Genomic DNA, 14,812 nt, shown 5'->3' with positions numbered 1-14,812 from the left:
TACTTGTTTAAAAAACGCCTGGTTAAATCAGCGCAGAAAAGTTTATTTGATGGGACGGAGAATGTCGCTCAGTTTTAGCAAAGACACATTGAGTGTCGCTCAGTTTTAGCAAAGACACTTCTGATGTCGCTCTGTTGAGTTTGTGACAAAGTTAGGGTTTTCAAAATTTAAAATTTCATTGAAAATTTCAGACATTTATCGTGCTTCTCAAGAAACATTACCGCATTTAAAAACCGGTGATAATTTTCATGAAATCTTCCATCAAGGCTTTGGGACACTCCTCTGAGAGTTTGACTGAAGTTTCTGGAAGACTCCCTGGGCAACAGACAAGTGTGTGAAAATATCCTAAATATGCGAGAACGATGACTCTAATTGAACAATTCCGAGCATGCTGGCTAATAGCCACTTTTGGGATCATCCTCTTCATTGCTGGAGCGAGTATTCTCTTCTGGAATGAGGTGAGATTGAATTTCTAACCTCCCTTCTCCTGACATACAGATAAACCCTGAAAATACTCTTCATCGTATTTTTTTTTACTCCAGGGCCGTGCTGTGCATAAGACCATGTCGCTGGATGAAGCTATGAATGACGCTGTTACTTTAAATCCTGAGAATCCTCTAGAAAGTACTTATGAGGGACGACTTGTTCACATTACCGGCTCTCTGGTGACAGAAGAACCCCTAACAGAGCCAGATTATGGTATCCAGGTGAACAGCGTGAAGCTAAAGAGACGTGTGCAGATGTATCAGTGGATTGAGGAAACAGTTGAGCATAGATATGGAGAGAGTATAGCTTCTGTAGAGACTGAAGATCGCACATATTACTACACAATGGACTGGCGAGACCAGCTGATAGATTCCCGGAATTTCTACATTCGCACTGGCCATCACAATCCTAAAGCATTTCCCATTGAGAGTCGCATTCAAGTTGCTGAACGTGTTCAAATCGGTTATTACGATCTCGGAGCAGCTGTCAAAGATAGAATCTCCACATTTGTGGAGCTTACATCTGACAGCCGGCCTGAAGATCCAGCTGTAAAGCTCCATTCTGGCCTCTACTACCACTGCAATGACGTTTGGAATCCCGAAATTGGGGACATCCGGATACAATTTGCATTTGCCGGGCTCGAAGGGGAAGTTTATACGATTGTCGGACGCTTGGAGAAGGGCTCAGTTGTTCCCTATGAGACCAGCCTCAAGAGTCACGTACTCCTGGTGTACAAGGGCCAACTGAGTCTAGCAGAATCCTTTAGGCAGGAACATCACTCACAGCGAATGACCACTTGGACTATTAGGTTCTTCGGATGGCTCCTGCTCTTCTTTGCAGCAACTGCTACAGCGTCAGTCGTTCATGTTGCTTGTAAGTTTTGTTTTTTTCAGGAAAAGAGCATCGAATTGGATCCCGATTTCCATTCTGATATGACATGTGCCTTTACTTTCAGTGGCCCAAAGTCGTTTTCTGTCTCGAATTGCCCCAGATCCTTCTCATCCAGTATCAGCTAATTTCATCCTCTCCTTCTCATTGGCACTTCTCATCACGTCACTGGCGTGGGCTTTTCACAGGCCCTGGATGGGAGCTGGACTGCTACTTGCAGCAGCCTCTCCCTTTCTTTATTGTGCCAGAGGTGTTGCCCAGTACAACCGAATGAACTGACTGTGCACCAAGAAGCCCCATTGTGTGACTCCCTGAGATTAAATCCTGTAGTTGTGTGATATTTGTCGTGATTAAATGGTTTTAGATGATTTTTTTTTCAAGACCTTCGAATTCAGAGGGAGTTTGTTCTGAACGTTTTCTCCGCAGAGATTTAGGAGAGACAAGAAATGAAAATTCAGCTTTGCTGGAGCCACTTTGTTCACATTGGATCATTCACTTTGATCGGCTGATCGGCATTGATCAATCACAGTGATCAGTTGATCGGTAGCGATATTGAACCGTGATGTAGTATACTGCTCAAGCTCACCTGGAATTTTATCTGGATTAATATTCCATTCACGTCGCTGCAGTAAAACCACGCGGCATCCCGTTCAAGTTCACACTTTATTCATCTTCTTCTTCTGATACAATTCACAATACGGGAAACCTTACAACTACTTGTGAGTAGCTGATCTGTTTTCGCGCTACGAAAAGGATACTGAACCAACAATATTTCAGTATTTTTAAACATTTTACAATTTGCAAGAACCCTACGAACTACGAACATAAGAAAATCAATTTTGGTCAGAAAAAGAATTAAAGAATCTTTTTGAGTGCCTTTGAGAATTGAGACGCTAAGAGCAGAAGTAGTCTCCTTTGTATACATTTCCATATTAAAATAGTTTACTTCTGCTATGAGCGTACTATTTGTACGCATTTGTTAAAGCAGTTCTACTAAATAGTTGAATCTTTTTGTTTTAACTATACTTTTACTCCGCGCGAAATTGTATGCAAATTTACACCATGCATAATGCCATTTTGTGCGTTTTTTTCGATCCCGAAAATGTGCTTAATCCCGAGACTGAGTGTATTCTTTGAGAGATGTTGTATAACGATGTATTTTCCTTATTTCCGCTATTAAATACTCATTGCAGCGATATCACAGAACACTTTTACCTTAAAACTAAGCTTTAATACAGGACATCAACTTTTGTTGAGCGAATATCCATGAAAAATACTTTGCAATCAGAAGCGCATGCTAAACGCAAAATGTCAACAACTTCCCCTAATTTCTCATTAAGTTTTTAATGGGATTTTCCCCTCATTTCCCCTTAAGTTTTGTATAATTTCGTAACATTCCCGTAACATCCTTAAGAATTTACAAATAAGCGTAAAATTCAGTCGAGACAAAATTGGGAAGCATTTCTTCATATACAGATGAGATATTTATATACGGGAAAGAGACGCGCTACAAAACAAAGAAACAATGGAATTACTTAAACGTGTCTAGTTAAAAAGTTAATTTTTTAAATTGTGGTTCTATATGCCGTACTTCGAAAATTCTTCAAGATCATTATAGAGAAGAAAATGCTAGTTGACTTTGCGTACTTTGCGACGGTATCAATACTTTACTTTGATTGTCCCTTTTTTTACGTATGGAGCTGAACTATTTGCACTATTTGTCACTGCAAACACTGAAGGTTTTTTCTATCATAAAGAACAATGGGCAAAACGGTCCAACCTTTCGCCATGAATGAGACCTATACCATCGAATAGGTTTTGGCAAAGGTAAAAACTTTTGTTCCGGGACCAACCCCAAAAGTATGTAGGAAAAGCATTAAAGCATAAAACATATGTATAAGAATTGTATGATTTTTTTTATAAAATTACTTTTGTACAATAATATAGTTTATTTCATCTTGATCGTTTCAAAGAGCAATTTGTAAGGAAGGACTCAAGGAAGATTTTCCTAGAACAAACCATATCTTTATCTCTTCATTTTCTCTGCAATTTTCCAGATCTTCCTTATAAATCTTTTGTCATTTATCATTATCATCTTTTCATTGTATCTAGGGAAATGTCTCTTATGCAGTAATATTCTTCTTGAAAAAAGAGGTCAGCAATCCTAGCTCCTTTTTGAAGGAAAATATTCCTTTAAAGACAACAAAAGGATCCAATCGAGGCAATACTTTTAACGAAATTAAAGAATATTCGAGGATATTTGAGGAAAATCTGGATATAAGAAAAATGGAGGGATAGGGATACAGTTTCCTTTAGGAAAACATTTTTTGAGTTCAATTCTCTTTTAGAAAACGTTCTTTGGCGCCAACAACTTACGATATGCCGTTATTTAAGAAAAGCAAATTTCATAAAAATAGTTTTACCCGTTTTACCCATTTTTTAAGAGCTCTAACTTCAAGATATCTGAAAAAGTTGACTTGATAGACTATAAGTTTCCTCGGGTCATATGTTCAAGATATACCAAGGACTCAAAAAATATACCTGTGATTTGCCATTAAACGAAAAGAGTTTTCGTTTTGTTGCCCTCTATACACTCAACTCTTCGTTATCCGCCACTTCGTTATCCGGGTGACAGCTGCCAAACACTATGGCGGTTGATATATTCAAAATTATTTTCACTAAACATGAAGTTTGTCCAGAGTGAATTAAAGTATTATTAACATTGTATCGAAGTTTTTAATACATAATTGTGATAAAAAATGAAACATAAGCACACCATGAAGAAAATTCTCTTTTTCTTTGTCAGACAGAAAATAAATTCACACTGCACAAAATAGAAAAACCGTTGATCATTCAAAAAACCTAAATGTCATTTGTCCCCCAGTCAGCCGGATAACGAAGAGTCTACTGTAATATGCGATGGTTTTAAAACATGAATAGTTTGTATGAGAGCTACCAGATGGAGTAGTCAGAGGGAAAATCTTAAAATAATTATTTAAAGCTTAAGTCATACATCGACCTTTACCCGAATTTCATTAAGATCGGTTAAACCGTTTTCGGGTAATAAATTGTCAAAGTTGCGAATTGTCAGAAGGATATCGTTAATTTCCCAAGGATTGACAGTCCTTTTTTACTTAGATCTCGGTAATTTTTAAGTCATACACCAATACCTACAAAATGGGCAGTTCCATATCTGGCGAAGGGTTGGACCAGCTCCCATACATTTCTGCCCATTGTACTTTACTTTAAAAAGTTATTTTTTTAAAGATTTTTTTTTAATGATAATAGTGTGTAGGCAGCTTAAGACTTCGGAAATTGCATGCAACTACAGTAGACTCTCTCAAATTCGGGCATATAGGACCGAAATGTCAGCCGAATTAGACAGAAATTCGGGCGACATGTGCATATAGATATTGAGTTTACACACTGATATATATCGTAAATTGCATGAAAATCCCTCAATAATGCAAAATCACATCAAAACTAAGACAAACCATGCCAAATTTGAGCATATTTGATTCATTTGATAATCATAATCAAACTTGAAAAATGTCAACAAACTTTTTTCAAATGTAACCGCTGCCCGAATTTAAAAGTAGCCCGATCTTAAAAGAGCCGAATTTGCGAGAGTCTACTGTACGAGAAAAATTGATACACTTACCCTCCTTATTACCCTATGTTATTTTTATATGAGAATTTTAATAATTTTTAATGCATTTAAGAAACTCAATTTATTCTGAATTATTTCCTTTCATAATAATAAATTGTGCAAATGAAAATTTCAAATGTCGCTGTGAAATTAATGAAATATTTAATTCGAATAACTCTTAACGAATTCGAGCGGCCAATCCGCGAACTTCAATCGCGGCTCATTTTTTCCGCTGAATTTGTCGCTCAAACGTCGCTCTCAACTGTCGCTATCGTTGGCAACTGTTTCAGTTCACTTTTGATCTTCAGTGAGGAAAATGCGTAAATTTTCAAGGATTTCCCCGTGAAAATTGGTGTAAATTCATTGCTAGAGAACTTCAATGCAAAATGGAAGAGGACATGAAAGTGAATAGTAGGCAGTGCTCAATCGCGAAGTGAGTTAAAATTGTGATTTTATTTGTGCGTCCTGTGGCTTGTTTTTTTTTGTTATTTGCAACGAGAGTGAAAGATCCCTTTTGGGACGCAATTTGTGGACATTCCACCGGACTTATCTGGTGTTATCCCATCTCTGGACATCACTTGGAACCTCAGTTATTATTTTAGCTGGCTAGAAGATTCTCAAGAGTGCAGAAAAACCATGGAAAGTGCTTCAGAAAGTGGCGTCACTGGTCCAAATGCCACCAGTTGCGATGAAGAACAGTCCAAATGCGAAGGTAATTGGCACTTTTTCTCACAAATTGGGCAATTGGGGCAGTAATTGGTGTGCTATTTAGCACTGAGAAACATTTTTATGCTCACTGTTGTGTTTAAAAACGATTTTAGAGCTATTTTTGTGTGATTTGCGATCGTTTTTTTTTATCCATTTATTCCAATTGGACTTTGTGTGAGAATGAAAGAGACAGCTATTTGTGCCTCAGCGAAAATCGCTATCTTCCCTCCTGCTTACTCCAATACCAACGGCTGGGCGGAATTTTTTCATTTGAATTTCAAGCAGCTGTTAATTTAACTGTCATTCTTCTACCTGTTTCACATTCGATGGAATTCTTATTCCCGCGTGTATTCTTATTTTTTTTCTGCAAGAAATCCCGCAATATTTGCTCTCAATATCAAAATTATTTCCTGTAGCTTCTCCCAAGCTCCCCATGCTTAAGAATCACTCGTCTCCTGATGCTAGAATTGGCGTCAGAGGATGTTCTTGTGAATCAGAGAGAGAACTTTAAGAAAAAATCTCACACTTCAGCACCTTCCGTAGCACTCTAGCAAAATTCATTGACGCAGATCGAGAATATGAAGCACAATTAAATGAGGTGACTTTATGATAATTTTCTCATTAATCACTTTGTCAGATTGGAAGCTACTCATCCACTTCAAAACTATTTTTACCCAATGAATGAACGAATTTGTGCAATCCTAAAAAAAATCATTATTGGGAAGTGAAACAATCAAAGTCCAATTAGAGAAAATTCCCACCACAAAAATACCTACTTCTATTTGCTAAATATTTACATTCAATGGCACAGAATTAGCTTCGTAGATTCACTGAAAATTTATTAATTATAAATTTTGCAATCTTTAAATAGTTTCACTGAGCGTCAAAATAAACTTTGCTACTTTCAGAAGATTCATCGTTAAAAAATTCTTTTATCGATAGATACTCTGCATTTTATTTAAATCGTTATATCCAACGATTTACAAAAATGCTTATTATTTTGGTACTTTGTAAAACCCAGAATCTAAGGAAAAATCCAATTTGTTGTTTTTGGAACTTAGGCGACCATAGCTCAGATTCCACCCAATCGATATACTTCTTCATTAGGAAATACTAAAGGCCTTTAGATTCGCTACATTTTTTAGGATCAATCAACTTTGTAAAACCATCGCCAGAGGCGCTGTAGTCTCAAATTACTATTAAACAAAAAAAGAGGTTAACGTGAATGCTTATGTGTCCGAAACACTTTTTATTTACCAAACCGGTGATACAATCAATTGCTGATATTGGTCTGACTAATTCAATTAATAATATTAATAATTTCTGAACTGTGAAAATGTCAAAGAAGAATGACAACTATTTGATCTTATACATCCCACTCGCACTTGCCACTTCCTGGTGAACGCTAGCGTACAAATAAGTTGGCAGACATGACAACTACTCGAAAACTGCTCGAAACGCAGTTTGGTACACATGAAAATTGCTTGAATTTCATTTTGAAATGGTTCCAGGGGGGAGTTCTGTAATTCTGTGAGATGATCACCTGTCAGAATTGGTGAACACTTCACTGAAGTGATAGCAAAAGAGATTCTGTAACTTGCGATAAGCTTCACGTGAGAAGATGACTTTGAGGTTATGTGTTTCACGTTTCACTTGTCAATTTTTCGGTGAAGATTATGTAATCACTCGGTGAAGCCAGTGAAAAATCTTTTTCAATTCTACTCAATTCTAGTGTTTTTCATATTTATTTAATTGAAATATTAGGGGACAGTGCGCTACCTTCGGACGATTCAATTTTTTCTCTATGTTCCTTATGGATTTCACCCATAGATATTTTCTCAAAATTGAGGAATTGGACTAGCTATTAAAATATAATATTATAATGGGCTAAATTTATTTCCCTTAATGAAAATCTTGAATTTACTGAAAATTTCAATACACCTTCCCATCTCTTTTCACGCAAAGTTACAGAATAACTTTTCTAGCCAATCATGAAGGGAAGCTCGGTAACCTTTCCCTAGTGAATCGTTCACTATAGTAAAGCGTTTTCAGAGTTAGAGAATTCTTACCCGAAAATGATTAATGCGAACAATAATATCTAACTGATCGTATTATTTCAAGAAGGTGCATCCTACCTAACACACGTAATTTTCATTTATATATTTATTTTCAACCTCTTATCCTTATCGGAGTCGTGGGCTCAGGACTTTCAGGGGGTGGATTTATGCAAGTAAGTGAACCCGGTGAATAATTCACTTGACAGATCAAAGTGAACTTTTCACTAGTGAACCGCTAAAATGCGATTATGAAGGTGGTGAACGATTTACTTCACTCAGTTTTTTTAGGTTAGTTTTTTGACCATCATTTGATGGGGTGAAACTGGAAGCGAATGCAGTTTTTAGGACGAAAAATACATTGCAGAACCGAAAGTAAGGCTTTTTCACAGAACTAGTTTATAATGTGACTCGAAATCATTGAGTTTATAAAGCATTCAACGCAAAAAAATTGCCAAAATATAATTTATCGAAACAGTGTTTTCGTGGCACGTATAAATATTCACTTCCGGACAAATCGAAAAGATTGACAAAATTTCTCACTCACGTTAACAGACGCTGCTCCCGGGTTTGTACACACTTTGTATTATTTCAACACCAATTTCACTCCAGTTTTGCTAAAATATCGCAGAAAACTTAGAAAATTTGTGAAATACTACATGACCACTGAACAAAAACAATGAATTTTTACGTCTTTGAATTCACTCTAGCAGTTTTTCACCGTAACTGATTCACTCATTCATTCATAATCACTTTTCTAGCAGTTGTGAACGTGAGCGGTGCATCGTTCACTTGTGAACGTTTCACCAGTGAACGTTCACGATTTTTACATAATCCACCCCCAGGGGGAGGACTTTTCTAAAAGTTTTCTAGTACTTTTCTAGTACTTTTCTAGTAGTTGTGAACGCGTGAGGTAAATCGTTCACTTGTGAACGTTTCACCGCTAGCGTTCACAACTACTAGAAAAGTGTTTATGAATGAGTGTATCTGCTGTGGACTGTGGTGAAAAACTGCGAGAATGAATTCTGCAACCTCAAAATTCCATTTGTTTACATCTGAAATTTCAAAAATAATGTCAATTTATGGATTATTGGTAATAAGGATCATCCGGGCAAGAGAGAGGCGTCGTGTTGCGAATTTGTGAGTTGTGCGAAGACAATTGCGGGAATCAATAAATTCGCTTGAAGATTACCCTGAAGGCCCTGAAGGGTGTTTCAAAGACGTATTCCGAATGTCGAAGGATATTTGCTGGGCTTTCTATGAAGCTCATAATTTCCTTATATGAGTAATAGGGACAGGTGTACTGGGCTCACGAAGGGGAGCATCCCAGTACCGCTGCAATTCTTTTGCCCTTCTAAATATTCACTGAGTTTTTAATGTGAACTAGTAAGGAGGGAACCCTTTTGTTTCTCTCCCGGATTTCTTGGTCTGCTGTTTTTACTTGCCATCACTTCATCGGTTCACTCACAGAAATGGAAGTGAAGATCATAACCTCAAATAAAGATGTGAAATGAATTGGTCACCCATTCCATAAAATTGCATTTGAAGGGTCCACTGGTGAAACGTTGACTTGAGCAGTCAAGTGAATCATTCACGGGCTTTACTTTACATCCGCCAATTCATAGAAAGGTCTTCGGAATCGGTCCTAAGACGACTCAAGGCAAGATCCTGAATTTGTTTCAAGCACAAAGTCCCGGGTCTGCTCTGAGTTCGCATCCTTTTTGGGATAGCTTGTTTGGGTTTTTTTTCATCCCATGTAGTCATTCTGAATGGCCTTTGTTGTCGTAATAGGTAACCTATGGTCACAGGCCTCCTTAACCAGGCTTCGCAATCGTCTCTCCTCACATACACTCAGTCCCGGCATTATGCACTTCGGGATTATGCACCTGACGGGATTATGCACATACAATTATGCAAGTTTGCCTACCATTTGGAGTCAATTTATGAAATCATTTTTGAAATACGCCTGAATGTATACTAAGTTGCGACCCGGGAAATTTGAGAACACTTTCCTTCTTTTTCAGAATAAAACTTTAATTTCTTTTATTAAGCTAAAATTTTTAAATATTCTAACTATTTATTGAATAACTCTGGCCAAAAAGTACTGATTGTTAATGCATTTCTATTAAAAAGTTGAATCTTTTTGTTTTGACTACTTTTACTCTACGCGAAATTTGTTCTGCGACCGATTTATTCAAAAGAAAGCCCCTGCGAGTATGCAAATTTTCTCAATGCATAATGCCATTTCGCACTTTTTTTTCGGTCCCGAAAATGTGCATAATCCCGGGACTGAGTGTACGGACTCTAAATTCTGTCGTATAATCTTGTGTAATCTTGTATAATCGTATAATTGAAACATACGAGGAAGTCAAAAAATCTCCCTTCTCACATGGGATTTTTATCTATCATTTTCGGTCACTAATGAACAGGCAGAAACGCATTTTTGGTTTTCAGAAACCGTTCGCGAAGTTCTGTTAATATGTTGTCGGATGTGATCGACGACCCAAGGTACACGAATGAACTTACAACCTCGAAACTGTAGTTTCCCATCGGAAACCTTGTTTGACCGATTTATGTAATTTATATAAAATATGCTTCCGGTTCAACTTTTAGATTAGAAAATTTCATGAAATCTAAATTCACATCCCTTTCTTTCTGTAATAAAAGAATAAAAGTTTAATATTATGCGCATATGAGATAAAATTTTTCATCTTTATTTTAAAATTCTTTTAGTGAAAATACTTTCAAATTATTGTCCATTAAACTGCCCAATTTATTCTTCAAACTGCACAAGATCATGGAAATTTGAGGAAGAAAAAAAGTGGCCGAAATTACAAGCTGGCCGAAATTTGGCACACTTACTCTAGCGTTGGTTGTAGGCAAGCGTCTGGCAAGTTGGCCTTTTTATATGGAGCTATTTTGAAGCCAATTCCTAATTTGATCTCGGACTCAGCTCACAGTGTTCCGAGGAAAAAATGTATTGAAACAAAAATTTAGTATATTTATCCCTCCATACGGAAAGATATCTTATAATACGGAAAAACTTCTCACCTTTTAGATATTTAGCGTAACGGTCGCGAGTGCAAAAAAATTCCTATATAAATTTAAATCGAAATATGAGAAAGTGGCTTCAAATTTCAGGCAACTTGCCAGGGGATTGGTTGTAGGTGTTGTATGTGCAATTTCTGTGTGAAACTCCTTCATTCTTCGATATGCTTAAAATTCTTGCAACTATTCTTTAGTTGTAACTTCTACTATTACTCATAAATTTGTCGTTTTATCTTAGTTTTACTTTCGGAAGTTTTCGGAAAGAATCGCATATCTTCGTGGGTCGTTATTGGGCGGTAAAATTCAAAATAATGACATTTACCTAATAGGTATTTTGAGTTCAATAATTGAATGCGGTATAATTGAAATAAGATCGCGTGCATTAGCCAAGATCAATTTTCTCACGAACTTGAACATTTAAATAAAATTGCACTTGCATTGTTGTGCTTGATGATTTAATGTCAGGAAGTAATTTGCACATCAAACGTCTTTCGTTTCTTAGTCATTAGACAATTTTAGGAACTATTTGATAGGAAAATTGCATGAGTTGCAGTTACAATATTGTCTAGTGCGTTTAATGTTTTTTTTTTTTGGAAGCTTTTGGTAAATGTCGCGCGTTTTTTGAAATTACGTCAAATTTAAAAATAACGTTCTCTTGACGTGTCATGTCATCTTGTAACAGTATAATGGCTTATACACCTCTCAATAATTTACGTACCTCGGGAATGTTTTAGCAATTAGCCGACAAAATAAACAGTTAAAATCAATATTTCATTAAATCTCATCTCACCCACAAAGAAGTGAACTAAATGGGGGCCTTCTGTTTCGGTGCTTCTCTGGAATTCTCCGTTAAATTAGCGATTGAAGAAATGAATGTGGGAGAAGTAAAATGCTAAGGCAACAGGTATAAATTTGCAACACTTGAACTCCCATTCACACATGCAGAAAATATCAATAATATATGACGTGGGAATTTCTTGGGAAGTTTAATTTGTATGGGATGCCATTTCCGGAAATGGAGCAAATTTCTGGGTAATTTTTCATTGGGAAATATTTTTAGTTTTTCAGGGAGTTTACTGTAATTACTAATGGATGTTGTTTGTCGTTTGATGAAAATTGAAGTGTTCTTCGGAAAAGGCATCAACTAACAAGGTTTTTTTTTGGTCTCTGATTCTTCAATTTCTTCCCTTGAGAAGCAAGAAGAATTTTTAGAAGCCAGTACACGATGTTTTTGAAAATTCCTTCTTTTATGTACTCTTTTATAAATTGCTGTTACCTGACACTTTTGGGTCTGTCTTGCCTTCGAACATATTGGTCAATTTGGTTTGGCTTTCTTTTGCACTGAAACGAAAGGAGAAGATTTGTAAAAGAGAGAGATGGAAGTCTCAGTAAGATACTTCAGTTTGGGAGGAAAAAAAAATATCTTAGCCATTTTAGTTCACTGCTAACAGTGAATGGTTTAAGATGGAAGTTATTTTGTGTGGTGGTTTGAATTTCCTCAAAAAATGATTCAGTGTGTAACAAGGCCAAGAATACATTGGCCGAGTGTTTAAAATTTTTCGTGAAATATATTCAAGCAAAGAGGATAAAATTGGATTTATCTAGTTATGATTTTCTTATGGTCAATTGAAGTGAAATTGTGCACTTGATATGTGAATACAGGAAAAAGATAAAGAATTATATTTACACGTGCTTGGAACATATTCAAGAATATTATCCCATTTGTGAAGAATGCCGATTGCGAGATATCATTGGGGGATCATTGGACCTCCTTATTCTGGTAAATTGATGATACAGTATATATTTTTTAAAAAAAGATGTGTTTATTCGAGGGCCTCTCAAGGTTCCAAAGTGATCTGAGTCTCTGCCCCAAGGATGTGGGTGCAATGATCTTACTTCGCTCAGCTGTGAAATTTAAACTTTTTCACTCTCTGATTGATTACACTGCCTCAGTGAAGATTGTAATCATATTTCTTGATCATTTATTTTTGTGGTTTCTGTGGTTATTCTTTGTGCCTAAAATTTTCTCTAGATTTTTTTTCTCTCTCTCTTTAAGACTTCAAATTGAGATGCAATTTGCCTGAACCGAAAGCCTTTCAAAGATGTCATTTAATTTTAGCTTATTTTTCCTTAATTATCCCCAGAGATTTTACCAGAGTCAATGATCCTAGGCAGGTTCAAAGTATTCTCTTTGGCTTAGAGTCGGAGAGAGTTGATATATAATGAAGAGACTTTCCTAAAACGTCTTTTCTATTTGGTTTTATCAAAATTATCGATTAAAATTCAGTTTTTTTCTAATGGCTTCTACATACTAGAGAAATTTATGTCCATATTGAAGCAAATTCCGTAGGCTTGTGTAGGAAAAATTTCAATATGGACATAAAATTCTCTAGTGTGTAGAGGCCATAAAGGACTTTAAAGGGCCACAATATGCCTTTGGTCAAAATCCTCAAGAGAATCAATTAAGAATATATTATAAGCTGTAGTTTAAAATCAGGATTAGGGTTCTCGTTAAGGTAAATAAGGGTATTATCTACTCGAAAGCAGGTCAGAATTCAGGGAACAATTTAAAAAACGTTAAAAACTAGTAGATTACCAAAAAGTTGCAATGCACAAATATATTTTAACAATCAATGGCTTGGTGATTTTCTTATTGGAATAAACTTTATATTTATTTTTATAAATCTTTAGAAACTTTTGCAAAATCATTTAAAATCTATGGATTGGGAGCACTTAAATGCTTCAGTAACATTTTATAGTTATCAAAATGTCGTTTTTAATACTAAATAATCCTATTTTTGCAACATTTTTGCAATATTGTAACGCTAAAAAAATTAAGTTTCTGGTGTCTGTTTAATTCGGTCTCAGCTGGTTGGGCAGTTCTTATTTGCATCAGACAATACTATTTCTAACTTCATTGTATAGGATTAAAATTTCAATTAAGCTTAAAAAGGCAGAATCACAGCGAAAAGACTAGGCTTTTCTACATGGTCATTGCTTTTTTACGCCTTCGTTGCTTTTTTACACGTGGAAAAGATATTCAAAATATTGCGGCACGAAACTAATTTTTGCACCAATTTGATGTTTTTTCCATTCTCTGAGACAATATTTAAAAAAAAGATTTATTAGTAAAATTTGTCAAATCTAAACACCTCGAAAAGAGAGCAAAGAGCAATTGTCCGCTCAATTGCTCTTTGAAAAAAAAGAACAGCATTTACGGGAAGTTTGGCTTTACTGTTTTAACTCGAAAAAATGATGCTTATCGTTTACGATAAATCGTTTAAATCGTTATCGTTTAAATGCTTCAGAAACGGATATTTGAACACTAAGGTTAAAAAAACGAAAAACAATAAAGAACACATGTCTTTAAGCGTTATGGACTAAAACCGGATAAAACTATCAATAGACATCGTTACAGATAGCAAAGCAATGAATCAATATGACTCATTAATTGCTCGAGAAATGGAATAGGACAAGATCTGTGAAGACGTCCCGGTCAAAATTCTGAAAACCAGAATCCCAAAAGTCAAAATTCCGAATAGCTAAAATCCCGAACACGAAGATACCGAAAGCTAAAATTTGGAAAGTCAAAGTCCCGAATTCTTAAGTGTCAAAGTTATTCCCACGATTGCATACTTGCTTGTTTGGAGGCAAGGGGAAATTGTCTTGGTTTTAGTAAATTATTCTATACATTATTCTCTGTATAATTTCGTCCCTTTCTGAATTTTCATCATTCGGAACTCTTCCTTTCGGGATTTTTGCTTTTTCGAATTTTGGCTCTTTGAAATCTTGGCTTTTCGAGATTTCGACTTATTCAAGATTTGGCCTCTTCGGCATTTTGGTTTTTGAAAGTTTCGCTTTTTAAGATTTGGCTTTCGGAATTTTTACTTTCGGTATTTTGCTTTTCGAAATCTTGGCTTTTCTGGATTTCGACTTATTCGAGATTTTGTCTCTTCGTGATTTTAATTTGTCGGAATTT

The 14,812-nt window shown here is 35.9% G+C and overlaps 2 protein-coding genes across 7 annotated transcripts in view; both read left to right on the top strand.

Annotated features, from left to right (window-relative positions):
* Window positions 1-252: 252 nt before the first annotated feature.
* LOC129802369 (transmembrane protein 43 homolog) lies at window positions 253-1,742 on the top strand. Its single transcript, XM_055848126.1, has 3 exons — window positions 253-458; window positions 543-1,359; window positions 1,442-1,742. Exons 1-3 carry the CDS (start codon window positions 363-365, stop codon window positions 1,651-1,653), a joined length of 1,125 nt encoding a protein of 374 aa, XP_055704101.1. The 5' UTR covers window positions 253-362; the 3' UTR covers window positions 1,654-1,742.
* A 3,533-nt stretch (window positions 1,743-5,275) lies between these two features.
* LOC129802368 (protein ECT2) overlaps window positions 5,276-14,812 on the top strand; it is an 85,107-nt gene continuing 75,570 nt past the window's right edge. For all 6 annotated transcript variants that reach the window (XM_055848120.1, XM_055848122.1, XM_055848121.1 and 3 more), the window contains exon 1: window positions 5,276-5,735. In XM_055848120.1, the coding sequence (XP_055704095.1) occupies window positions 5,660-5,735 (76 nt within the window). In that variant the 5' untranslated portion in view covers window positions 5,276-5,659. The remainder of the gene's footprint in view (window positions 5,736-14,812) is intronic.

This window comes from Phlebotomus papatasi, chromosome 2 (genome assembly GCF_024763615.1).
Source record: "Phlebotomus papatasi isolate M1 chromosome 2, Ppap_2.1, whole genome shotgun sequence".
NCBI classification, from domain to species: domain Eukaryota; kingdom Metazoa; phylum Arthropoda; class Insecta; order Diptera; family Psychodidae; genus Phlebotomus; species Phlebotomus papatasi.
This window is presented reverse-complemented; position numbering and strand designations above follow the sequence as displayed.

Coding starts and splice junctions, on each gene's coding strand:
- LOC129802369 (XM_055848126.1), top strand. CDS start 363: ATGACTCTAATTGAACAATTCCGAGCATGCTGGCTAATAGCCACTTTT. Junction 459..542: donor GTATTCTCTTCTGGAATGAG/GTGAGATTGAAT, acceptor TTTTTACTCCAG/GGCCGTGCTGTGCATAAGAC. Junction 1,360..1,441: donor GTCAGTCGTTCATGTTGCTT/GTAAGTTTTGTT, acceptor CTTTACTTTCAG/TGGCCCAAAGTCGTTTTCTG.